This window comes from Electrophorus electricus, chromosome 10, assembly GCF_013358815.1.
Source record: "Electrophorus electricus isolate fEleEle1 chromosome 10, fEleEle1.pri, whole genome shotgun sequence".
Taxonomy (NCBI): Eukaryota; Metazoa; Chordata; class Actinopteri; order Gymnotiformes; family Gymnotidae; genus Electrophorus; species Electrophorus electricus.
The window spans coordinates 18,616,085-18,643,868 of NC_049544.1; the positions used below are offsets into that span (position 1 = coordinate 18,616,085).

The 27,784-nt window shown below is 37.4% G+C and overlaps 2 protein-coding genes across 8 annotated transcripts; both read right to left on the reverse strand.

Moving 5' to 3' along the window:
• Window positions 1–607: 607 nt before the first annotated feature.
• On the reverse strand, window positions 608–9,622 carry abcd4 (ATP-binding cassette, sub-family D (ALD), member 4). 6 transcript variants are annotated; one of them, XM_027016955.2, is made up of 19 exons: window positions 9,226–9,622; window positions 8,853–8,909; window positions 8,367–8,494; window positions 7,623–7,762; window positions 7,382–7,498; window positions 6,969–7,094; window positions 6,610–6,660; window positions 6,182–6,276; window positions 5,408–5,529; window positions 4,880–4,971; window positions 4,040–4,129; window positions 3,701–3,900; window positions 2,906–2,997; window positions 2,642–2,678; window positions 2,510–2,559; window positions 2,277–2,329; window positions 2,103–2,179; window positions 1,844–1,959; window positions 608–1,309 (listed from the first exon to the last, which is right to left on the reverse strand). In XM_027016955.2, the coding sequence occupies exons 2-19, from the start codon at window positions 8,884–8,886 to the stop codon at window positions 1,241–1,243; spliced, it is 1,689 nt and encodes a 562-aa protein (XP_026872756.1). In that variant the 5' UTR covers window positions 8,887–8,909; window positions 9,226–9,622; the 3' UTR covers window positions 608–1,240. The 6 variants fall into 6 exon arrangements, with proteins under 6 accessions (XP_026872756.1, XP_026872755.1, XP_026872757.1 ...); XM_027016954.2 differs by having other exon boundaries at window positions 8,853–8,971; XM_027016956.2 differs by lacking the exon at window positions 9,226–9,622 and having other exon boundaries at window positions 8,367–8,489; window positions 8,853–8,905.
• Window positions 9,623–10,294: 672 nt separating this feature from the next.
• On the reverse strand, window positions 10,295–21,474 carry klhl14 (kelch-like family member 14). 2 transcript variants are annotated; one of them, XM_027016950.2, is made up of 9 exons: window positions 21,115–21,474; window positions 19,383–20,280; window positions 17,126–17,247; window positions 13,200–13,289; window positions 13,021–13,099; window positions 12,740–12,930; window positions 12,337–12,495; window positions 11,669–11,826; window positions 10,295–11,502 (listed from the first exon to the last, which is right to left on the reverse strand). In XM_027016950.2, exons 2-9 carry the CDS (start codon window positions 20,255–20,257, stop codon window positions 11,362–11,364), a joined length of 1,815 nt encoding a protein of 604 aa, XP_026872751.1. In that variant the 5' UTR covers window positions 20,258–20,280; window positions 21,115–21,474; the 3' UTR covers window positions 10,295–11,361. The 2 variants fall into 2 exon arrangements, with proteins under 2 accessions (XP_026872751.1, XP_026872752.1); XM_027016951.2 differs by lacking the exon at window positions 21,115–21,474 and adding an exon at window positions 21,023–21,049.
• Between the last annotated feature and the right edge of the window lie 6,310 nt (window positions 21,475–27,784).

Sequence of the window (27,784 nt, forward strand, 5' to 3'; positions counted from 1 at the left end):
GCGTGTATCATGGTCTATGGTAATAATTTACTGCTTTTGTGACATTGCATTTATTCAATAAACCTAGCAAGTGTATTCTGAGTTACTTTGATGTTTTAAATCAAGAACACAGCAGCTATAAATCTTTTCAGCATCTGCCTGATAAACTTTCTTTTCATATTCCCAAGATTGCTGCCCCCATCTGACAAGCTAAGGAATAAAAAAAAGCATACAATATATTGTTCTCATATTATATGAAAAAAATGCATGCTTCTATTATCTATTTATTTTTAATTCATTAGTGGTCTAATTCATGGGTGCCTCACATAAGGTCCATGAGCTAGATGTACTGATTTAGTAAACCTCACCCAGCCTGTAAGCCAAATAGGTTCTATACCTGAAGTTATTCTAATGATGCCTCTGGAGTTTGCGCATTCTCTGTGCCTATAGGGGTTTTCTCCTGCTATCCAAACATGAGAATTAATGTAGGTGTGGTTGATTGATGTCTCAAAATTGGCTTGGGTGTGTGGGCCTGTGATGGATTGGTACCTTGCACCCTGTGCTGCTGGGATAGGCTCTGCCCTCTGCCTATGAATTGGATTTAAGCCATTTAGAAAATGAATGCAAGTAAGATATGATAGCTTTTTATTATTCTTCCTGGGGAAATCTAGGAATTTACAGTAGATAAATAAGAATGAGCATTAGACAAAAAAGGTACAAAAGGTGCAAATTATAAAATAAACTGTAAAAATTCTCAAAATATTAGATTTAGCCAGAATACTCAGTATATATCCAACCTATTTTGTTGACATCCAGTCCACCCAGAGCACAGCTCACCCAAGTTTTTATTGTCCATAAGATTTTAAAGATTTTTTTGCTAAGCCAACAAAGCATTTGTTATTATTACTTAAAAACTATGTATGTATGCACCTATCTATTTAGTTTACTGAGTAGTCCCTAAAAGTAATTATGAAAGTTTCATAAGGATTAGTTCAAAACAGTACACAATTTTTTTTTCTGTCTTCTCCAGGTTTTCAATGACATTTTTATTTGCACACTTGGAAACATGAGCCTTACTTGGGTCGTCTTGATTTTATTAAATAGAAAAATCGATTTGCAAAGTGATACACTGCAAGTAATCATAAGTAAAAATATATTAGCAGATAACATGCTGAAAACATCAGGCTTCAGACTGCTCCAACAAAGCATTTCATCTAACGTGATGAAATATCCTTCATTCTGGCTGAGTCATTCTGGATATTCAGTCCATTTTTAACTTGGTGAGTTCCCAACGACCATCTCCACACAGTTGAAGCATGACATCATGATACTATAAAAATGTACAATCATGTAATTAATAACAATTCAATAATTCAAACATGCAATACATTATAGCAATATGTATTCTTCATACTTTGTCTTAACATAGATACCTGAGAAAAAAACCTTTTTGGTGAATAAATGTAGAATTACAGAACAAACAAAATATATAAATATATTATATTAATAATAATATTAATATATTACTATATTAATATAGTCAAAACTATAATGATTAATGGTTACCATTTTGTATTAGGACAGTGATATACATTTCTAGGTCAAGGTAAATGTAATAATTAAATGAAGCCAGTATACTCTGAAACAGTAAAGAAAAAAAACAGTAATATTCTCAGTAATATGTCTTAAGACATCACTGCCCATGTTTGCTATATATAGTTAAGGATGGGAAGCCAAGAGCTACTAAATACCAACTACCTCTGTAAAACATTAGGCGCTTTAAAATCATTTCACTTAAAAAGCAGATGGTGATGAAAAAGTGGGTGCACAAGTTGAGGAGTGGAGGAAAGAGTGAGCTGGCTACCTTGTGTAGAGTGCTGCGATGGCCCAGGCTGATCAGGGTCATGCCCAGCTGCTTACATGCCCTGTACAGCTGGTCCTCTGCTTCCTCACTCAGAGCACTGCTCACTTCATCTAACACTGGCTCCAGCACCATGGAAATCAACAGCAGTGATCGGCATGACAACAGAGGCCACAGAAAGATTTGTTTCCATATTTCTGAAGGCCACATTACACTAGTTTTATTGGAAAAGTCAATTTTACATGTACTGAGTATTACTGACCTGCATATTTTGGTTGTAAGTAGAACAACCTAGCAAAACATAGTCTCTGCATCTCTCCTGGTGATAAAACATCATACCTGTGATAAGAGGAGAAAGAAATCTTTCAAAACTTGTAATTAATACATTTGCATTAAAAATATAAATTAACAGAGTGATCAGGCCACTGTAGCTCACCAGTTCCAGTTCACTTTCTCATCCAGCCCGCCTGTTCTCTTTAGCAGACTGGACTGGAACAGAGCAAAACAAACTTCAACTCATCACAACAGTTTTGTATATCTGCAAAACCATGGCAAAAACATTGAAACAGCATATTTATGACAAAGACAGAATCAAATGTAAATCTAGCACAAAAAATTAAAAATTTGTTTTTAAATCAAACTCCAGAAAATCAAGACCAATGATCTTACCACGCCAGCCAGTTCCAGGTATTGCAGAATTCTCTCATCATCAACAGAGCCTGTGGAACAACCAAACATTAGCCTAAACCTTCCAGTTTAGGTAGTCATATTAAAGAATATTCAAATAAAATTGCATAATACCTGCTGCTGGATATATGTCCTTCAAAGGGTAGATCACCTATAGATTCACCAACAGTTGCATCAGTAAGGTCTCCTATATAAACAACTGATTGCCTAGCTGTATTAATTCTCATAATTCATATTTATTATTTAATGTATTTAACTATTTCTGGAATTCCTCTTTAGTCTTCCTTTGTTGGATACAAAAAGTTGGAATCTTCTTAGTGAGTTTTGAATAGCATCCTAAGTTGGATGTTTTTTGGTGACTAGGGAGGAGCATCTAACCTGTTCACGGAGGGAACCATCAGTTAGATAAGGCTTCTGGGGTAGGAAGAGGACGCCTCTCGGCCCGAAACACGTGGTCATCTCAAAAGAACCTACAGTGATAAGGCAGTGTGTACTATGTTGTCTGTACTATGAAAATTGTGAAATTATAACAATTGTGATATGTATCACAATGTTTCACATAACATGTTAATAATGTTTAATTCTGTGATTGCATGTTGCAGTTAGGTGCCTAACGTGCTGTAAAATAGTCTCAGCTTGGCAAGAATGAGGAACGCTACAAGTATTGAAGCTCTCCACCTCCAGAGAAGTTAAGTATACCTCACCTTCTAAGGATACAACTGATTTGAACTCTGACATTTGTAAAGCTGCTTTGTGACATCTGTTGTAAAAAGCACTATATAAATTTGACTTGACTTGAATTGATCATAATTTTCTCATCTGTGGCAAAGTGGACACAATGGATTTAACAATACAGGAAATTAAGAAATATAAAATAAACCTGGTGTTAATTAATCTGTACTATAAAATCTTCCTGATATTGAGTTTCTAGTGCATCACCACTGCTGGTGAGATAAACTGTATCCACATGCTCCTTGGCTAATATTCTTCATTACCCTTTTGGTATATTTTTGGAAACCCTGCGTCAGGTATTCACAAAACCTGATGAACATCTATTTCAAGATAAAATTGTCTCAAGGGGACAGTATAACTGAGGGATACAAGCTGGACAGCTTTGCTCTTTAATAGCACTCTCCTTCCACCCTCTGCCTGATTTTTGTCCCTTTCTCTCACCGCCTGAAGGTTCCCACAGGTGGTTGAGGACCCTGAGGAGTGAGGTCTTCCCCGTGCCGGTGTTGCCCACCAGAAGCAGGTGGGTACCCTGGTAGATCCTGAGGCTCAGGTCTTTGACCAGCAGCTCATTTGAGACTGGAGACTTAAAGGACAGTCCATCCAGCACAAAGGCAGTGTCACTGCTCCCCATATCCCTGTGGCTATTACAAAGAAGGGGGAAGCCTTTATGGGGTCTTTAGAGACAAACGCTATTGTAGCATATTGCAGGCCCTGCAGACAAATGCACTCAGAAACACCTATACACACACACACACACACACACACCTGATTATTTCATACCTGTCAAAATCACTTGTATCCCTCAGTATAAGGTCATAATCACACTGTTTCCTGCCAATATCATTCATCACTTCCCTTAGTTCTCCAATCCTGTAACAAACCAAAACATTAAATATTTCACTTGAAGTGGATAACTATTCATCAAAGACTATGGTTATTCTTCTTTTTTGCTAAGTATAACCAGCAACAACTAAACAACATTAACTCCTATAAAGCTATTGCTACATTAGCCATCTTCACATTCAAAATGGAATCGGAGCAATATCCACCTATGAAAAGGTGGATGTGAAGCATACAAAGTCACATAACAGTTCTTTAGCTTATTTTATAGCACCCTTTATTACAGCTTAATGCATAATGAAATATTGAACAAATTGTTACTTTGTTATAAACATGTAAGTGTGTATAACTACATGCTTACAAGTAAACTGAAAAATGACCAGAGGTTAATATTAAAGATGAGGACATGGTTTGGGGTGTTTGGTTTTTTTTCTTTACTAAAGTAAAGTTTAAAGTCAGTGTAGAAATTTTACCTATGGTACACAGATGATGAGGAATCATCTGTGTACCATACACTGTCATCTCAAAGTCATATCTGTCAAATTATTTGTGTCATATTAAAGTGATGGTTACTGTAAATGTTTCACAAATGATTAATTACAAAAAATTATTACAAATAAGTTGTGGAATTCAGATGTTTTTACATACTTGTGATGTAAGTGGTATAATATTTAGAATAATATCATTTTTTTTATTCTGTAATTGGTAAATGTTAATTATATTGCTCCTTATGCTATAAGGGAACTGTGAAATAAAGTATTACTGCATCATCTTACTTACCTGTGTGTGTATCCTGCAATATCTGAGATGGTGGTGGAGAGGTCTATGAGTTGGGTGAAACAGTTAATCAGGTATATGCAGACAAAGGCATTCTGGGGGGGGGCAAACAAAGCAATAAGCATAAACATTTAAGTAAAAGAATTGAATGACAATCAGTTTGGTTTAAAACTATTTTTAAATGATTGCATTATTTTCTTTTCTTTCAGGCAGATGCATTTTATAGATGTAAAATTACACATTGCATCTTTTAGCAAGACCACTGCTGACTGCTTGAGTGGTAGACCAATTCTCAACACAGCAGTGACACTGACTGACAAATTATGTTAGCCATCCTCCAACTATGGTCTTCGTAGACCAACATAGTGTTTCTAATAAATAAACAAATGAATATTTAATAAAAAGTGGGTGATGACTGTAGTTTATTGAACTATTCCATAGAAATCAAGTAGATCAAAGCACTTGAATAATGGCTTATCTGAAAGGATGTTTTTTTGCACTGTGCTTTTGTGCTTCCAACACTATTCTGACCTTGCTGACTAGAGCACTGAGCTCGCCTGGGGTCATCCCGTCATACACGCCCACAAAGATGGGGATGGCTATGACAATATAGCTGAGGATGCTTCCCAGATAGTCGAAAATGTTCACTCCCACTGCAAGCCAAAAGAGGCAGAGTTAACCAAGAAAGCTTTGGAAAAAGGATTGAATGTAAGACACTTACACCACTGAGGGCAAACCCAAGCATACAGTGTGCAAGCACTGAAGCTATTACATAGTTAATAGCATAATAGCAACATAAGCATTATAGCTAGAGTAGTTAAACGTGTTCACCTCAGTTACATTTCAGAAGAGATAAAATCAGTGGTGTGGGACAGAGAACTGCAGTAGACATAATTCAAAAGGAGTGTGGAGGAGATGCCCATGACATCACACAGAATGACTGCACCAACTGACCAAAGTCAAACCAAAAGCATAGCACTCCAATCACATGGGCATTACATATTGAAATCAGAATTGTCCAACACACCGGCCTTACACATAGAAAACAGCACTCCAAACACAATGGCATTACATGAAGAAAACAGAGCACTCTTAACATACAGGTGTTAAACACAGAGAACAGAGTATTCCAACACATGGAGAACACATGCAGAAAGCAACACAATCCAAACACAGGGTCATTACATATAGAAAGCAGAATAATCCAAACACATAGGCATTACATACACAAAGCCGAGCACTCCAAACATACATGCGTTACACAGATGGCAGTAAAGCTATGTATATTAAGAGCTCTGGACTTACTATAGAGCCAGAGCTCTCTGTTCATCAGATTCTTCTGAGTGTGTAAGAGGTTGTGCAGTCTCCAATCTGTCCGCATGTGTTCCACCTTTCCTGCTCTAAACATCAAAAACAGGCTTTGTACCTAACTGCTATTAACTACTATCTGACGTTGAAAAAAAACAAAAACAAAACATATATATTGAATAATACAATTTGACAACTCTTTACATTACTTAGTCTATACAGTTGATATTTTTTATGTGGCAAGCCACATGTTCCAGTCTCAATAACCTGCATACACACACACACACACACACACACACACACACACACACACACACATAAATACAGACAGAGAAAGAGAAAGAGAAAGAGAAAGAGAAAGAGAAAGAGAAAGAGAAAGAGAAAGAGAAAACACAAGGGCCTGTGATGGACCAGGACACACTGACCTGTAGAAGGCTACTGATTCTGCATTCATGCGAATCTGCATGTGCTTGAATCTGCAGACATACAAACCATACAAAGCAAGAGAAATCCATTATTGCCCCTGCTGGACAAACTGATTATGCCTCAACACAGACAATGCTTTATGAATGAATATATATCAATCAAGTTTTTTGCACTAGAAATTAAAGAGACAAAGAATGTGAGAATGGATTTGCCTGAATTCAGCCTCTGAGGATTGAAGTTTGCTCTAAATACTTTACTAATGCAACAAGATTATAGTACTAACTAATCCAAAATATATTTAAGTAATATAAAAACTGGGTTTTCCTTGAAAGATTCTTTGAACACAAGTGATGACTACCTGAAGTCTCCTTCCAGCTTTTCTTGTTCAATGAGAGTTGACACAATGGGCCCCATCAGGATCTTGTTGACAATGGTGCCAAGTACAAAGTAGCCAAAGATACTGAGGAGTCCAATCCAACCCGTGCTGGAGGTCCAGAGAGTGAACAGAACACACATTATGCTCTGAAAAAACCTATTGCTTTTCAGCCACTGCCCTAACTACATGCCAATGTAAAGAAACTGGAGCTCCTTTTCTAATGTACAGTGAGCTTCTTTTTTTTTTTTAGCAGTTTTTAAACATCCATGGAAAGTCATGGACAAGAAGACTGAGAATCTTTAGAAAATTCATGATATAAAGGTATTATATTCATTACCAAGTTTGCAATGACTGACATCGTTGTGAAGGTAGTGTTAAGGCAACTATTAAGGCACCTGTTATAGCACTGGTAGGTGTAGTAGGAGACAGTGAAGGGAGATATGATGATCCTACTTGTGATTGTGCTCAACTGCTTACACAGTCTCTCTGTATCCTGACTGATCCGCTGGTCTCTGTGTGACAGAAGTGTGTGCATGCGTACACACACAGACACACAAAAAACACACAAACGTTTGAATGCAGAAAGACCTACCAGACTCCTAATAGACTTACATGGCTGTGTCAAAGGCACATTACGGATTATCTATGTCCTTCCGGAGCACATTGACAGTATAGTAGACCCGTCCCCAGAAATAGTCTCTATGAAGGTCCTCTGTTAGAGATGTCCTCCAGCTCACATACAGGAGACTGCAGATATACTGCTCCACACTTTTTAGCTGAAAATATACATTTATAATTTAGCATCTGTGTGTGTGGTTGGGTGTGTTGTGGTTAGCTTTGCAACAACAGGAAAAAAAATTGCAATGACATTTTCATGGGTAAAACTAAGCTTAATTTTGGACCATTACATTATTTGATGCCTCTATGTATCATTAAGGAAGAATCTATCAGAAATCTTATAATGCTCAAATCAACTTTCCTTATCATTTATCATTTCATCTATTGTGAAAGTTGCCATGGTATTATCATGAGTTGATATACTATAATACAAATAGTAGTACAAAGGTTAAGTTAAAAATTAAAAGTATCAGACTAGATATTAGAAAAAACTAATTTATTTGACATTTAGGAGACAGCTCCTCAGAAATTCTTCTGAAATGTGATTGCGCAGTGAAACAACCAACTGACTCAAAGCCATTGCGTTGTTGATTGATCTCAGTTACTAATAATACACATTATATAATGTCCTCACTGATATGCAATTCAACAAAAATCTCACTCAGATATTTTTAATACATTATGGTAATATAATAACATCTAATCCCATGAATTTGTATTTCAAAAACACAGAGCCATAGAGTGACAAGCAGATGAACTCACAGCAGAGTTGAGCAGAATGAGCAGAACAGCAAACACTATAAGTTCTTGAAACTTGTTATGATTCTTCTCAGACAGGACACCATAGAACTGGCTTGGAATAAGCCCCACTTGATAGATCACCATCTGAACTAACATTTTCAATTAAGAGGTGCTGTAAACACAATAACTGACAGTACCTCAGTTTCTAAGTTTTAATATATGACATTACAATTTCACGTGAAATAGCTGCTAAAAAGAAATACATCAAGTAAATAAAAATATACTAAATTACCAACAAACCCAGATGGCGACTGATCATATAAAAATAAAACTCCACATAACATGAAGCAAGGATTTCTGATACAGTTCTATTTTAATATCACTTAAGAGAACACTTTTTCAGGTGACACTGGATTTTCACGTGTATGCTACCTCTCCATAAACTTCAGAAATAAGTTTTTAAACATCACATTTGTAGGGTGAAAAAAGTTTGTTTGTTTTTTTTACCTAAAAGAGTGACTCCAAGGAGGGTTCCAAACATTAGCACATTCTGACTGCACCAATCTGGGAAAAGAATTTTGAGAATTTTGTAGAGTCTTTGCAGAAACGTCCAGTCCAACTTTGGTCTGAAATTATATAAATTCAAATTCAAATGAGGAAACCACAGCGAACATCTTTATTAACGCTACATACATATAATATCTGCTGTTCTATGAAAGCTGAATGTGTATGTCGAACACTTTCAAGTATCACATATGTATTCAAAAGAAAGGATAACAGCTTAAATGATAATGGTTTATTCGCATCCCTTCATGGGTAGTGTCACAGCTAGCAGGCATTTACAGGCAGATGAATCGGCATAATTAGAATCTAATGTTACCTTTTCAGAGCGGAATTTTCCAGCGGCCGCATTGCATCGACTCGGAGGAAGTAATTAATTAAAGAACTTTTATACTGCGAGATGAATGGTCACACCAAAACTACAACAGAACTAGACGGTCACAAGCTATGAATACTTTTAGGTTAGGTAGTTAGCCAATGCGTTTTAAGTCTAAAGTCTGACATAGCATGTGACAACAGGCAAACAATTTCCCCCAAACACTCTCACTGATAAACGCATGTTCGACCATACATAAATTAGCATCGGCCCTCCCAGTGTGTTTCATCACCGGTAGTATTAATTATAAGGAATGTCATTTCAAAATGAAAAAAAAACAAAAAACAAAACAAACAAAACACCCAGCTAGACATGTTTTGCGAAACTGTTAGCCCAAGTTCTTTTACTGTGAAGCACTAAAGCGCTAAGAGCACTCTAAGGCTTTCTACTGCCCTCTGCTGGACTGGATACTAATGATGCGTATTATACAATTAGAGAATATACATATATACTATATACATATATACTATATATAAAATAAATTACAGTATATATGACCAAGTGGCAGGAACCATATATATAACCATATAAGGAACTTATTCTTATTCCAGGAATATGAGCTGGTCACCTGCAAATTTATATGGGAGGAGTATATATGTCTGAGATGTCTGAAATGTCCTGTTTCCCTGGAAATGTGTACTTCACTACAATTTTGAATATCTCTGTATCTCTCTGTCTCTGTCTCTGTCTCTCTCTCTCTCTCTCTCTCTCTCTCTCTCTCTCTCTCTCTCTCTCTCTCTCTCTCTCTCTCTATATATATATATATATATATATATATATATATATATATATATATACACACACACACACACACACACACACACACACACACAATATTTTACATATGTATACATCAGACCTCACTGTATAAATCAAATGTATATATCAGGTGTATATGTCAGATGTTCTGACCTCACTGTATGTATCAGATGTATATATCAGACATGCAGACCTCTGCTTCAGGTTGAAAAGATGGAACTGGCTATTAAGGAGGCAATAACAATCCAGAATTTTTATTTTTTGTTGTCTAAAATGTAAATAACATAACAGGATTTGATAATAAATCCTATGGGCACAAAAATATTCCACTGAAAGCAATTATTTACAAGAATGACAATTAATATATATTGTGTACTTTACCTGATTAAATTGGACAACCAGTAACAGTGCTGCATTGGAATCTTATTACAAATTGAAATTTAACATTTCACCAAAAGACTAAATTTATCAATTTAATTTTAACTAATGTTAGCTAGTAAACAAATTATTAACCACAATTTTTCTGACATATATGAGGAAAATTAAATTGGTCTTAGAAATAGGCACTGTTAAACATTAACAGGTAATCAGAAAGAAAGCAAATGTACCCACCATAAAATATAATAATAACATAAGGGTCTTTGTTCAGGCCATGCATATACATCACATGGCTCAGTAAACAATATTTTGATTGTTCATTCAATTTAATCCTCATAACTTGTTTGTATGATACTAGGAGGATCTTTATTTTGACTGCTTCATCCCTCTCCTCTGTACAAACGGTGTACCATATACTGTATGGCTACAATATTTAACAAGCAGGAGTGTAGTAAACAGTATTCTATTCTACAGTGTACACAGAATCATGGTTTTGTTTTGAATTAAACACAATCCTTTGTCGATTCTTTCCAGCACATAAACACATTTCAATCAAACATTGCATCACCTCTGAATAATGTTTTCCACAAAATTACAAATGGGAAAGTACAAATGGGACCTCTATAAGTTCAGTTAAAGAGTATGCGTGCTATATCAAGTTAAGCCAAAACATTTACAATAAAAAATGATCAAAGTGAACATTTGAATGTCAACACAGATGAGCATCAAATACATAAAATCGAATAGTAGTTCTTTTTAAAACTTTAAAAGTATTAAAGAAAGAAAGTGCTCTTGTCAGACCTGTAAAAAAATAATTTGTACACCTCCTATCGGACCAGGGGCATTCCTCATAGACAGTCTCCTGCACCATTTTGTTTAGTGATGGATTTTTCATCCATCCTAAGGGCTTTTTTGATCTATGAATTTTTCCCCCATGTTCTGTCATTTGTTAAATGGCAGGCAGGCAGGCAGTATGACTGTAGCACATGCAGGTCCTGCTAAAGGTTCTGCCACCTCTCCCTCCAGTTCAGTCCATGTGCCTTTCTCTGGGCTATAGCAGATAGTGGATGACTTATATGCACCCTGCAAAAAAGGCTTCAGTCAGTTGACCAGGCATAAAACCATTTAAAAACAGTATACTAGAACATTAAGCTATTATAGTAATTTACTCATTTCATAACCTGTTCTACAAACACAGCGAAGCATTTTTCTGAAAACCTTTATTTGAAAGAGAAGGGGAGTTACTCACCATGCTCCAACTATAGCCTCCAACGAGGAAAATGCTGTCATCCAGAACAGCACAGCCAGGTCCGCTGCGCCCCTCTAGGATGGGTGTCTGGAGAATGTTCCACTGATCTGCTTTAGGGTCATAGCACTCCACCAACATCACATCCAGATGTGAGAATCCTACCAAGAGGACACAATATATAAATACATACATATATACATACATACATACACACACACACACACACACACACACACACACACACACATATATACATATATACATATATATATATATATATATATATATATATATATTCATACATACATACATACATACATACATACATACATACATATATATATATATATATATATATATATACTTCCAGTGGCTGGGGGAGAGACGAGACATAGTTACAGTTTGTGTTTATATATATATATATATATATATATATATATATAAACAAATTCATGAATTACATTTTAGGGATATGTTGACCATAAATCCCCTTGAATCACAAGATCAAATGAAAGATTTTATGAAACTCCTAAATACAGTCTTGTTGTTTTGCATAGGTGAGATTAGGGTTTCAAGAGACTTGCTTTGGACCTGGGCAACATGGAGCAATCTGATAAGTACATTTTTCTGTCGCCTACAATGACTTTAGATGACTTTGAGAGTTTTACCTTTTAAGTGATTTCCACCAATAGCATAGAGGCGATCATTCATAACAGCTAGGGCATGTATGGCCCGTTTAGTGTTCATGTCTTGTTTCCTGGCCCATACGTCCATCACTGGGTCATAGCAATATAGCCAGGACACATATTCTCCATTGTGGACTCCACCTATTCCATTACATACACAATATAACATCAGTAATTCTGGAATGGTTCCTGTTGGCTTTTTGTAAAATCGCATTTGGATTTGAATATTCACATACTATATCAATTAGGCATGCTTCTCTTATTCTAGTAAAACAGAATATATACTAATAAATTAACCAGGAAATATTTATCATGTAAATTCAACTTAAAAGTAAACTAAAACATTAGGAAGAATTCAGCAAGAGCCAGCAGAGGATGGTCCCACCTGAGATGTAAATCTTTCCGTTATGGACAGCACCAGCATGTGCTGCCAGTGGCTGGGGAAGAGACGAGACATAGTTCCACTCATTACTCTCCAGGTTATAGGCCTCCACGCTGGACAAGTAGCCTGACTCGTTCCTCCCACCTATCACATACAGGTGTTTGTCTAGGCAACAGGCAAAGAAACTTGCCCTCCTGAAGAAGAAACAGTTGGACAGGTCTTATGGTTTTGCTTTGGGAGAGGATATTTGATTTGAATCAGGTCATTTTAGCACAACATCATACCTCTCCTGCATTGGAGGCAGTTGTATCCAGCTGTTGAATCTTGGGTCATAGCGACTGACAAAATTAGTGCTGTGTTTGCCTGCACAGGATGAACCAGAATAATAAGCATCATAAACTCTATTCACAAATTTATGCATTAAATAAATGACACTTGATTGGTTAATTGGTAATCATTTTACCATTCGGATTCCACTGGTCCTCTCCACCTATTAGCAGAAGGAAGTTCTCCACTTCTACTACACAGTGGTGTGCACTGTTATAAGGCATTACTGTAAAACAAAAATATATAACCTGTTATTTATATATATATATATATATTACACTTGTAAAGATAGAGCAGGCTAATTAAGAGCATACAATATTATTCAAATAAGTTGTATAGGTTTTATTTATGTAGTAGAGTTCTTTCCACACTAAAGTGCATAACAGCACTATTAAGAAAATTATAATAACAAAAACACACTATATTTTCAGCTGAGCAGAGGTACAGAACAAAGCAATGCTGGAGATGCTATCGGAGGCCATTGCAGCCCATTATCTGGGGTCCATTACACTGAATGACGTGGCCCCGACAGAGGATAACCTGAGGACTCACATATGGTCCACTGCCAGGGAACGTGCATTCACATGCAGTGATGAAAGGTCTAAGAAGTTAAGAGAGGTAAGACGGTGACAGTGCATGCAACATTTTTTGAAAGTAGTGACAGGTTTGTGTTTAATGTGGGATGAAACAGGCAGTCAGTCTAACTGATGGATGTGTGTGCTCTGTGGTGTTTTTCAATGGATTAGTATGTGGGAAACCTAGCAGTTGCTTTGAAGTTTATTTAACGATAAAACATTCATCCGTACTTTTCACAGATAGATGCATGATGCTAACGAGAGGATAGCAGCTGTGGTGGATTTGGAACTAGCACAAATCTGTGTTTGGAGTTTTGTTTTGTTTTGTTTTTTGCACAGCTCTAAAGCCTGAGAGCATGGTGGTTAGTTTAAGGGAGTGCATGTCTGTCTTAAAGAGAAGGCCAAAGATGATTCTGGGTAAACCTCCTTAGAGAGTGCTTAGGAATTTGCACCAACAGATGTAAAGGGAATCTGCCAGAGACATTAGAGGCAAACCTAGGGAAGTGTGAATAATACTAATAGTACATGACTAGCAGTCCCTTGACATAGAGTAGTAACCCAATTTCTATAGTAGAAGCAGCACAAGCAATAAGTCTTAAACTCAATTATAAAATATAAAGGAGAAGATTAAGAAAGATGCATAGTGAAGACAGAAACAGACATGACTGCAAAACTAGGACAATACTCTAATACTGTACACCAATAATGCCCTAATACACTGATGATACTGTAATACAATAATACTGTGAACTTTCCTGTATCACAATACAATGCACTGCACAAAAGTATTCAACTGTCATGAGGTTACAGCCACCATCAAGGATTGTGTTACAGTAAATCAAAGTTAAAATATCCACACACAGATAGATAGATAGATAGATAGATAGATAGATAGATAGATAGATAGATAGATAGATAGATCCCTGACATTCTATATATTTACAGTACTACTCTACTGTATATTTGCATATTCCACCTCCACCTTCTTTGACTTTGTCTTTCTGCTGCTAAAGTGACCCCCTGTTGGAATAGAGAGAAATGGTCTTGGGGTAGCAGTCATAATGAACACGATCATGTTCACTCAATAAATCTCTGGCCCATGCCTCTGCCGTGTAAATCAGTCGTACGTTAAGAACCACCTGTCTGTCTCTATCAGTCATTTCCAGTGTCACCCCTCTGCTGGCTGATGGATCACAGTTGCTGTAAAATTAGACAGCCTTGAATCTCACTCCATTCCCATTGGCCAATTCCACAAAATCGAACGTGAGTCTGCGACTGATACGTCAAAGCTCAGCTACAAAGGAAAGCCTGTGAGTGCTGGATAATGCCACTGCATCTTCTAGAGGTCAAGATGGCGAGCTTCACTCACTCAGATTCAGTGTGACACAGACACTCCTGCCTTCAACACACTAGCTTCTTGAGTAAGACTGGAAATATGAGATGGGATGACTGAGCATGCTACTGAGCATATTGTAATAGTGCTCGAGAAGGTGAGATCCGGCCAAGCGAAAGGTTCCCTGCTTTAGATAGGAATCCCTGTGCTGTTTGGAAATATGTAAACTTCCAATCCCAGGTTATGTGTGAGCAAGTCAGGGTCTGACAGTAAGTTTAGATGCAGCAAGTATATATTCTTTAAAAACCTGTAGCCAGTGTATAACTTTTAAACCCTTAATTATGTGCCAACAATTGAGTCATGGCATTTAGTTTCCTAAAACTGTTCAATCCTTGATGAGATTAGGAATGAGACGCCATTTCCAGTTTTATCCTTTGGGCTGATTTTAGGTTTAATTGATGTATTAAACCTAAAGCAAAGCTGTCTTTGTATTAAATGCAAAGGAGATTTCCTTTGCATTTAAAACAAAGACAATTTTGCTTTAACAATAAATATATTGCTAATACTCATCATTTATCCTAGTCCCTAAATATGTAACCTATTAGTTACCTAGAACAGTATGGCTAATTTGTAACAGAAAACCAAAAATCATCACAACGTGGAAATGACTGCTCAGGTAACCTCTGTTCTTTTTGTGGTAGCCAGCAGTTTGAGCACACTAGATGGCACTCATTCCATTATGTAAAAGAAAGATTTTGATGCCATCGCATTTGTCGCAAATGGTGCTGATGGAGATCTTAATCAAACGTGTCCCCCCTTTTGGGTTGTGGCTCATTGAAAAGTTCTGATTGAATGTTAATATCCCACACACCCAGAAGACCTCAGCAAGCTGCTGATGTGTTAGGGGGATGATGGCATAGTTTGGGTACTCCGATCAGCCATGGGCCATTTGAGACTCAAAGCTCGTAGATGAAACAAAGGACCCTGTGACCTCCTGAGTCTAACCTATACTGAAGCAGCTGTAATTCAATAATAAATGTCTGTACATACTAGCAATGAGTTGATGCCCCCTGTTGTGAATTTTGCCCATGGGTAACACTTTTATATATATATATATATATATATATATATATATATATATATATATATATATATATATATATATATATGAATGTTACATATATTTATGATGCCCTTCGTTCTGCCCTTCGTTTAAAGAATACTTTAAAGCAGATAATTACTAACTAAAAAGCTTATACAAAAAATTACCTGAACAATGCATTTGTTTAGATTTCCAGATAGATGTGCAACAGAACACAAAGAACAAAGGTGAATTTCAATTATTATAGCAGTCAATAAGCAAACTGTATCTAGTGAGTCAGCAAGAGATCACTATAACAAAACTATTAAGGAGTCATTTTTAATGCACACATTGAATGTGATGCCGTGAAATATGTTTTGAAAGACTTGGCAATAGCATCTGAAACAATCTGAAATAACAATACCAACAACAATTCTGACTATGTAATACTTGTATGCCTGTTGAATGTAGTCTATTGTAGCTGTTATGTGAACTGGAAATATATTATGTGAATCTGTGAACTGGAAACAAGAATTATATTATGAAGATCACTATGTATTCTTTTAAAAGTTTAGTATGTTACCTTTGACAGAGTTGTTGGCATGTCAGCTTTCTGTTTAAAAGCACATTATAAATTACATTTCTATCAAACAAATAAAGTATGTTTTGGTCTAACCACAACAATAAATTCCTTGCTTTCAGCGTTTCACAAAACAAAATATCAAAGGTTAATAAAACACTACAATAAGAATATGTGATTAATCTGTGAGTGATGATCTGATGATAAGATCTGATTGTGTTCTTATATTAAAATGAATCTTACTAGCAGATTTCTGCAAAAGAAAAAAAGCGGGGGATTCAAGACTTAGAGCTCCTCAATGGTGAGAAGACTGTCATGCTCTGATTAAAAAGTTACCTTAAAAGTGATAGTGATACATCATTACCTCAAGCATCTAAGGAGCAAGAATTTTTACTGCAGAATACATCTGCGGTAAGACATAACTGCAAGTAGCCAACATCCTTCTGGAAGAAGAACAGCACTTGCATTTATGGTGGAAGATTAGGGCACTCACGTGTAAGGATCTTCCATGTTTTCTTTTCATCGTCGTAGTACTGCACTAGATTACTGGGGAGGCGGTCAGGTCCTGGGGGCAGACCTCCAACCAGGAGAAGCATTTTTTTATTGGAACGAATCCTGGAATTTTGGAAGACAGAAGCAGATGGGATGTAAGAACTTGTTAAAATAATTCCTTTTCCAAGCTCTACCAAACATGAACCTATTCTGCTACAGTTTTCCGGTTATAATACACCTGATAGAATAGCAGAGTTAGAATGGTTTATAGAGGGTTAAAAATCTACAACATTTTACAGTTTTTTTTAATTTTCCCTCAACCTTAACCTACACCATCTTCCTGGTTCTAATCATAAACCTACTACATTTAATTTTATCAAATTATTTCACTAGAAAGTACACATGTACACCATTTATTAGTGATGTCTTTAACATATCCCCATGCCTGCAATAAAAATACAAACCAAAAAAACACTGCCATGACTAATTATAGAAATGACTTAACCTTATGATTTTAAATGACAATGAACTACATAATGTATCCATTTAAAGCTACGTTAAAACAATGTATCTGTTCAATAATTTCATATTTTTCTGTAATAGATATATAATGTTTACAAATCCTATATAGAATACTGATCAGTAATTTCAATATTAAATGTCTTTTCTAAAATCTATTTAAAATAATAAAAAATTATACAGACATACCATTGTTCATCAGACAAAACATATTAGATAGGTTGTAAGTGCTACGCACAGGTTGGGAGTTCTGAGTCTGCTTCTGTCAGCTTGTCTTGAAGTACTCTAACTACTCTAACTAACTAAACTCTAACTAAACTTAAAAAAGCACTTCCAACTCTGCTTGCATAATGTGAACTGTATGTGTAATTGGTGGTATTAACATCAGTGGTATTAACATCAGCCTCCAGGCCTAGACACAATTGACAACTCAGAAGTTCAAATCTCTATCAACTCCTCCAGACTGCAGACCCACACAGTGGCCTGATGACTGGAGCTAATCAATGGTGGGATGTACAGAAGTGTGGCTTTATGACAGAAAACAAGATAGGTTGTGTAATTTACAGAGCAAAAGAAACATGATACACAATAGTTTGTTTAAGACTAGTTTGTAAAAGAATGTAAGAATGTAATGTCAGTTTTTCTGCCAACAGTAAACTATCAGTCCATGTAAATGTTTGCATAGAAGCTGAGTAAACTAGAAAAAGCTAGTGTAAACAATTACTATGTGTCTTTGATGAATAAAGTAAACATTTTTCATAGTTAAATAGTAAAAATAAATATGTTTCTGAGAGTAACTGAATGAAGCAGAAGGAAATAGGGCATTTTTGCATGCCTTTCTATTATTCTTTCACATGTTCTGTCAACTGTCCTTTTTTCTTTCTCGGTGAGAAATTCCTTGCAGTTTTCTCTATACCTTGCATGCATGAATAACACTACTGCAGGTACTTCTAAACAAGTATAATATGTATAATACTCATTTAGTATGAACAAGTATAATATACTATATTAAACTGTATGTGATAATTTCCTAAGAATCATTATATTCATACTTCTCTCTGGCACCAAAATGTAATGACAACACAATCACCCTTTTTATCAAATAACAAATACATCAGACAGGGGAATGAGACATAGCATAACAAAGCAATACAGTTTGTGTTTGTAAGAAGGTTCAAGGAAAACATCATCACAAGTAATTAACAGAACATAGAACTCCATGTGGCTATTCTCTCCACCCTCAGATACAGTTGTCATGTAAATGCTATATCACAAAGTATCATCACTAATCACTAATCACTATCACAAAGTGTATCACAGAGTAACATCACTAATGTCAGTTTTACACAGGTGATTTTACTTCTTTATCATAGGGTCAGGTTTTTTTTTTTCATGAGATATGAACGCCGTTTATTATAAAGACAGAGCTATTGAAAAACAGAATTAAGTTTATGATTGCACCATCATGAGGAGACCAATGTCAAGAGAACAACAAAATGTAAATGCAGTCTCTGTTCCTCTTTTTTATAATATATGGAACAAAAACTCTACTGCACTTGTAGACACTATGGTATATTTGACAAATAGTACAGAGGTAGACATGTATACTTGAAATATTTGATATATTTTGCTGAGGTTACTACTATGACAACAGAATTCAGACAACATATTCTCAACAGTGCATCAATAAATACAGATTATAAATTAAACATATGATATGAGTATGGGCATGTGCTTACCTGCTGGCCATGGTCTGTCTGCAGTGCTGTCGAAAGGGCATCAGGTGGTAGTTCATGGCATCCAGCAGGAGCTTCTGGCACACAGGGTCACTCCTCATGAAGTCCACTGACTGCACCCTCTCCACTAGCTCTGGAGCAGGGATGAGGGCAAAGCGCAGGCGTTTCATCAGATCCGGGGCATAGTGCATGCGCGTCTCCCGGTCATGCTCCAGCCACAGCACAGACATCTGGAAGAGCGCCAGCTCGGATTCTACAGGAGGCGGCAGGGCGTCTAGCATGGCGCACATCTCCTCAAAGTTGAGCAGAAGTACATCCTCCACTAGGTACTTGTTTGCGAGCTTCTTGGTCTCGTCCAGCCCATGCAGGGCAGCAATCTTGCAGATCTGCTTGTAGTTCTGCACGGAAATCTGGTCGTTGAGGAACTGCACACTGAGCTTGGTGATCTGTGGGATGTTGAGGATCTTGCTGACAGAGAGCACCTCCTCCACCGTATCCAGTGAAAGGGTCACATTGGCAGTGTACAGATACTCAAGCACCAGCCGCAGCCCGATGGAGGAGCAGCCCTGCAATACTAGGTTGTTAATGGATCGCGGGCTGGGCAGGAGCTTGTCATCCGGGGACGAGGAGGGGGTGCCGCTGCTGCCTTGGTCCTTCCCAACAAGCCCCTCGTTGCTCAGCATGTGTGTGGAGAAGAGAGACCTGAAGTACTGCGAGCAGGAAGCAAGCACTGCTTTGTGGCAGTGGAACTGCTGTCCCTGAGCAGTGAGAGTCACATCGCAGAACAGCTGCTTCCTCCACAGTAGGTTCAGCCCATGCAGCAGCGTATCGCTGTGTGTCGGGTCAAACGTGGAGGTTCGGTCACCCGATCTGGACATGACTTTGAAGCTGCTTACACCTCCTACAAGTAAACAATGCCGGAGCCATTGATCCACTATATTCTCCAAGTCTCAGTTTCTGAATAAAAATAACAGCGTTGCTTCTCTTTTGTTAAGCTGTTGCTGGACTTTAGTTTTAATGACTGCAATGCTTACAGTAGCCCATGCAGCGCTATATTCCATTACAATGAGACTGGGGTTTGGTAAATAGCATATTAGGTGGCTGCGATAACGTGCACTTGAAGGATAAAACAACATTAAAGTCCAGTTATGTGCTATCCGTTTTGTTCTTTTATTCAGTCATTCGTGACTAGACCATCTCAAATGGATGCTGCGGACTGAAGCGCATTATCAAAACAAACTAACGATATAGCTTAACCTACTGCAGCGGTTGGCTCGATAACACAACTTAAGTTGGCACTAAGGGAAGCAAGCTCACGAAATCGGCTAGTAATAACATTCAGGTAGCTATCCGAGCACGCCGTGTTCTTATCTTGACACACATCCCACAACAGAGGCATTTACACATTCAAGATATGTACGCAGACTGATACAAAAGCAATTAGTTTGTATCCGGCAACCATCATAAATGCGCGGTTGCGCCTCTCCGTCGGCAAGCTGAGTTTCAAGAAAATAAGCAGTAATGTAATCCCGCTATTCAACGCACACCGGAACGCTGTCGTGTCGATATGTTTGTGCGAGGACAAACATATCACACAATCGACGATCTATCGGTAAACTTGACACCAGCTTGGTATAGCCTACCTTCTACCACTTTCGCTGTCGCCACATTCTCCCAAGCGCCTGTCAGAGCTAAATGATGTTAGTAGCAGCTTGAGAACACAAGCCAAACTTACCTGACTTAAGAAAAAAGAAAGTAGCTTCGGGTCCTTAATATTCTCACCGGACTTTCCTTTGTTCCCCTTTAAATAATCCTTTCCTTTTTAAAGTCTATAGTCGATGCTCGAAAATAATCATTGATTCCAACTCATATAGTCTATTTCACGTTATTTGTTGTCGCTGATCATTTGTTCTTCTGAATTAACAAGAAGTGTGTGAGTCTGAGAGGGAGCTGTGCTTTCTGCAAGAGAAGAAGAAGAAGAAATATACGTGTGACAAATTATGCTACCAAGAAACAACACATCATTATCCTTGGGCCTGGGGCTCAGTGAGTCGTAACGAGAGTAATAGGAAATCCACGGTTGGGGAGAGAAACGGTCGTGCATGGCCGGTGGAGAGAGACCATGCAGGGGTATGGATGCTGGAGAGACTGGCAAAATTATGGCTCAAGGCTATTGTAAAAACTGTCGAGCGTAAATGACTGCGATTTCAAACATCTATGGAAAAAAGAAAAGAAAAAAAGGGAGAGAAAAGCGAATCTTTCCCTTGCTGTTATAGAGAGAACCGTCAAGTTTTAGTGCGCATTGCTAATTAGTCAATTTCTCTGTGCCTTCACAGCCCGACGACTTCGCTGCTGAGCTGAAACTGCTAATTTCTGGGACCAGCCTTTTTTTGGCTGAGAACGGGATGGATGAATGGCTTGTCTCGCACAAATGACAAAAAGCCCCTGCCTTAATCTCCATCGCCAAAATAACCCCCATCTTATTCTCTTTTTGTTAGTCCTTCAAAGAAGATACTTTAAGCAAACTTTAGTCCTACATCAGCATCAAAGAAAAAATAAAATACAAAAACCAAAGAAATCTTTATTGAAATAGTCAAAATTATTGCAATCTGTATCTGTCATGTTTTATGCATAGTTGGAAACTTGCAACATGATTTATTTCAAATCTAGCTAGCATCCATGAGCACTAATCAACGTTTTGAAAAAATGTTACTTTCCACCCACAAATTACTATAAACTCCATATAAACGGATTATCGTTACTACTACTATCGTTACTATGTTATTACACATACTAATGATACAGCTTATATCCATAGATCAGTGTATTTTGTAAACAGAAGTTATTAATAAATCCATAGGGGTATGGTATTGTAACTATTGCCCTAAATAAATGTATCATATTATGAAAAAGCCTAATAAATATCTTATAGCCATATAATTACGATAAGATATTGAATCAAATGAACATGAACAAGCCAGGTAAAACTTTCACAGGTCATAAAGATAGAAGGATTGTAGAATGCAAAAAAAATATGACCAATACACTCTGTGGAAAGGCAACAGATAGATAGATAGATAGATAGATAGATAGATAGATAGATAGATAGATAGATAGATAGATAGATAGATAGATAGATAGATAGATAGATAGATAGATAGATAGATAGATAGATAGATAGATAGATAGATAGATAGATAGATACATGACCTTAGGATAAGTATGTGCATGCTGCCCCTATATACAATTTAAGTGTATTGTTATTGTTGTTTTAATAAATAAAAGGGAAAGAATCCATTTCCTTATTCCAAGTTACAAAGTCACATGATCATTGACCACTGATACTAGTACAGATATGACATGTCTGGAACATAGTCTAAATTCCTCTAGAATTATTCACATTAAAGTTTCCATTTGAACAGTATCCATAACATATGAGTAGTTTATATATGACACATGCTTAGACATATTCACATATGCATTTTACACATGATTTAAAATAATCAGTATAAGAAATAGCTTTAATTACTAAAGCATCAGCTGATATAATAGTTTATAACTATTATAAGAAAAATTTAACAGACAAACCAGGAATCATTTTTATAATATATAGCATGTTTGAATTAACATTTGGCTAAGTGTTAATTGGTATTTCCCATATAAACATCCAATAAGTTTTACTTTAATGATAATAATAACAATAATACAAACAATTTCTTCAATTTTTACTGGGCTATAAGTGAAATTATTTAGCAATCTCCAACACTTTTAAATCTAAACTATATCTATAAATATAAACAGAAATTTCCAAATAATTAGAAAGGGAGATAATAATTAGTTTAACATAAAAACATAAAATACATTTAAAACTTTACTTAAGATGTATAAAATACCTTGTAAAGTATTAAATACCAATTCCCTCCCACCCTTAGTATAGTATCTGAACTCTTTACTAAAGGAAATCACCAGGCTAAATTGATATGATATCAGCCAATTCTCCGTTGACTTGTTAGAATGCGCAAGATGGCCGTCTCAGACTCTTTAAGCCCTATCTAGCGTCTCTGTTCTCCTGAGGCCTGTGGCTTGAGATGGTAGGGCATTCTGGGCGTGCCGTGTTACAGAGGGGCGTACAGCGAGCCTTAGCATGGTAAAGCCAAGTCTGTGGACTTAATTAGACCCTCAGAGACCGCGAATCACGGAGAGCATTTACAACTCTCTCTGCCCAACTGTTAAACCACCTCCTATTTATCGCTCACATTAAATATGTGCTGCTCGTGAGTGGACTACTGGCCACATGTCAGTGAATTACACCTGTGGTTCTTGCATCCTGTGTGTGTGTGTGTGTGTGTGTGTGTTCGCAGGTGTGAATTTCAAGCAATCAGACAAACATGTCCAATCAGGTAGACCTCTGACCTTTACCCAACAATGAAATTACCCAGCAAGATTTGAAAGCATGACCACTTTTGGTTGGCGTGAACAGTAAATAAGCTTAAATGCCTCATACCTGATATGTGAATGCTGTGAATTTTTTCTTTAAATCCTGCTTCATGACAGAACATAAGAAATGACCTTTAGTACAAATCAACTGGTTTTGTACCAATCCACATAGGTAAAGAACATTAACATTACTAAGCTTTTTATATAGTAATACATATTTCTATGCAATCTGACTCCTTTCTATTCACACATATGAAACTATATTTCTTCTACACCTTTGATAACATTTATATGTTTGCTGTAAAGAATTTCAAGAAAAAGAGATGCATAAAACAAAAAATAAAACAAGCAGTCGAGGAAGAGCAGAGAGAGAGAGAGAGAGAGAGAGAGAGAGAGAGAGGCACATACAAGTAGTGAAAGTTACTAGCAGAAACTCCTCCAGGTACATTTCCTTTGGCTGGCTGCAAAGGGGAGAGTATGCTAAGATAGAAAGTATTATTTTCCTAAATGGAAGGTGTCAGATGGTCACGCTGGGGTGATCGGCTGTTCAAGATCACCGCTTCCCATCTGCAATTTGTGACGTGTGAAAGATTCAGCCCAAATGTGCTCACAAACTGGAAATCCGCAGCACTTTTTCTTATCGCCGGCAAGCAAGATAACCAGCTGCTTTACAGATCAGGGGACATATCATATTAATATCATGGAGTGCTGTGATATCATCTTGTTTGTAAAAATATTTTTGTTAACTAAGGGTGGTGGGAAGGCAACCTAGAAAGTAGGCATTTTAGGGTAGATATAGCAATTGGTAAAAGTGTGCTTTTTTTCCATCAATACCAAAATTAACCTATATTACATGTTTATGGTATTTTGGTTAATTGTAGGTGCTTGAGCATATGTCCTTCTATGCCTTCGAACATAAAAGGATTCAATGAACTGAAACTCTTTGAAATCAAACTCCTTTATGTCTCTTTCTGCAACTTCTCATATACATACCTTCCTATTACTGTGGAACTGCAATTATTGTTTAAGGGTGGCCCCTGTTCTTTTGACTGTAAAATTCCTCTTTTAGTGTACAGGCTACATGTATTCAATGAGAATAGTCAGTGTTTAACACTGTATTTGAAATTTTATACATCACTGACTTCTATGTACACAGTAACATGCAGGACTGTATGAAGCAATTCTAGTTTACATATAAAAGGCTTATTATCTACAGGGTTTTAACCAGTTACAGTTATGTGAAACATGCCTGTTAGTAGGGCTCCTCTTATACTTTTATTTTTCCACATGCTTTTACTTACATAACAGTGTTCTCTTACTGTGTGTAGTTTGGGATGTGTGTGAGTGCAAGGGGTATCAGACACTGTGATGAACACCCTGAGAACATACTGGCCACTGGGGTGTAGATTTGGTGTAGAAACATTGATGGGCTGCTTCTCACCCACATATGGGGTTCTAATGGGCGAGTTCTCGACCAGGTGGGCCCAGGCGTTTGGAGACCAGGAGATGATCATTCATGACAAAGAAAACACAGCAGAGAGAGAGAGAGAGAGAGAGAGAGAGAGAGAGAGAGAGAGAGAGAGAGAGAGAGAGAGAGAGAGTAAGAGGGAGAGAAGTGGTGAGGTAGTGAGGTGTACCTGAGAGAGGAGCTGGGCAGCCAGGGCAGAGACATGATGGGCACTGGAGGGACAATGGCATGTCTGTGTGCCTGTGTGCGTACGTGCACGTATGTGTGGGAGTGTGTGCGTTGCTAGCGGGTAGCCACCCTCAGGGCTGGAAGCGGCGGCGGAGCCGTGTGCGACGGAGCGGCCGCGAGCTCAGTGGCGCGATCACCTGGGGAAGGTAAAGGCGGCGGAGCAGAGCTGATGCTTATTTCTGGGGAGAACTGGGAGATTTTATTAGTCAAACTGGCACCCAAACGCTGCTCACAGGGACACACCATAGAAACAAAACCAGCCGTGTGGGTTTCCAAAGTACGACATTCCAAAATGTTCCTTAAATGCATACCCAACAGTTCTAGGATATGATTAGGTAATAATTTCAGATTTAAGTTATGTCCTTCATAATTTTTTGTTGTCATATGAAATTTTGCTAAGATTCCTTAGTTAGGCATACACACACATACACACACACACACACACACACACACACACACACACACACGCACGCACGCGCGCGCACGCACGCACACACACACAACAGTAGTGGCATTGCTTCATTTGGCTCAGCCCCTCTGTTTTGGGACTCATTTACAAGCATTCATTTCATACAAAAAGCTAACGTTCACAGACATTAAGCCTTTAATTTCACTTCCCTTCTTTTGTGTGACATCAGCTTTACCCATTTTAAATGTTCTCTGTGTCTAATATGGTCAGCACCACCCAATTACTCCCTCCAGTCAGCAGTGAAACAAACAGGGACCAAGCAGAGCATTTTGCATTATCTGCACTCCTTGGATAGTCTGACAATAATAACTGTAACACAACATCAAGCCGTGGCTGCCAAGCTCAGCTCATGCAGTTTCACTTTAGAAATGAACTTTTACTTAGAGATGAAATGGTCGAAATAGGCCCTACCTAATGCACTGTGGGAAAAAGAAGGTCGGGTCCCCAAGCTCAGCCTGTAGCACTGGAGCACTGGTTCACCTAAAAAACTCATGGGATCTAGGATTATTATCATGGTAATATTTCCAAACATTTACCATGCAACAGCGTATTAGATTTAGTGAGTAGCAATGCTAAAACTACAGACGGGGACTAACAGCCCATTACACATTCCAGCATAATATGCTATTTTGAAATGGTAACGACGTGGTTAAGTGGTCTAAATTGAAAGTCTTTGTTTTCTTCTATCCCTCAAGCCTGCACTGCTTTGAGAATCACTTTCTTTCCCTCCTTCTCCCTGTGCTACAGTAGCCGATGATTTGGCACCAAACCCTTCAAGATGTCCCCAGCAGGATCGTGCATCGCTGGCCACGTAGTAGAGTGTGTGGTTTCTTTTAAACAGCTGTAATTTGTATTTCCAATCACCGTGCTGATTTCTGCTCATTATATCGCTGTTTCACACCGGTAAGTGAGCAAAAGTTTGGATTGATTGACTCTAATTAAGTAAAAAACGTTCCGAGCCACGGGTTTATTACCATGCTAGCTAGCCACAAATGTCAGAGACTTTCACAAATTATTATTCTGTTAAGATGAATGTGTGGGAGAGCAGGGGAGTGTGGAGACAAAAGGAACATACATTATTTTTCTGATGAATTTGTTTGCCACTTCCCCCTCCTTTTGTCATTTTTTTCCAGATATTTTCCCTTAAATGAGCACCCAATCTCATCAGCATCCTTCACACAGCTCAAGCCATTGTGACTGGAACATACTGTAGCAAACTCACAGGGGTAAACACAAGCATTAAAACACAAGGTGTCCTCTAAATATTATATAATTTCAAATCTGAGTCTAAAACAACAACCACCTCTGACACTGGTCCTGGTGGTGAAAATCTAGTCAGTCTCATTAACCAGGTTAAGCCCATCAGAGAAAACCATGTACACTTTCAACTTTTGAACAAATAGATGATTGCTCTGAGTGCATTTGTTATGGAATTTAATTACCTTTTGTTTACAGGTTGATTGTGTTTATTCTTTGTAACCCTTTGAATTTACTTCTTAATTTAATGCACATTTTGATTAGCTATAGTTATGTGTATATATAGGAAAAACCTCCAGTTCTTTGTCCCAGAACTTAACTCTCCTACATTCGAAAGCCTTTCGTCATTTACCCCTTCCACACATGGAACATGATACTGACCATGTTCCTTGTGTCCAAAAATGAAGCCAATATACTAAAACGTAACATCTAGAATTAAGCATCTGACCTACATAAATTACATTGTAGCCTTATCCACAAAACCTTCCCTATATACCCGTATAACCTTTATTTAAATAGTGAGGGGAAGCAATATCTGGCTTTATT

Coding starts and splice junctions, on each gene's coding strand:
- klhl14 (XM_027016950.2), bottom strand. CDS start 20,257: ATGTCCAGATCGGGTGACCGAACCTCCACGTTTGACCCGACACACAGC. Junction 12,931..13,020: donor CTGCCTCCAATGCAGGAGAG/GTATGATGTTGT, acceptor TTTCTTCTTCAG/GAGGGCAAGTTTCTTTGCCT. Junction 12,496..12,739: donor CGGAAAGATTTACATCTCAG/GTGGGACCATCC, acceptor GTAATGGAATAG/GTGGAGTCCACAATGGAGAA.
- abcd4 (XM_027016954.2), bottom strand. CDS start 9,257: ATGCGGCCGCTGGAAAATTCCGCTCTGAAAAG. Junction 4,972..5,407: donor TCAGTGCTCTAGTCAGCAAG/GTCAGAATAGTG, acceptor GCCCCCCCCCAG/AATGCCTTTGTCTGCATATA. Junction 2,679..2,905: donor ATGGTTCCCTCCGTGAACAG/GTTAGATGCTCC, acceptor GTGAATCTATAG/GTGATCTACCCTTTGAAGGA.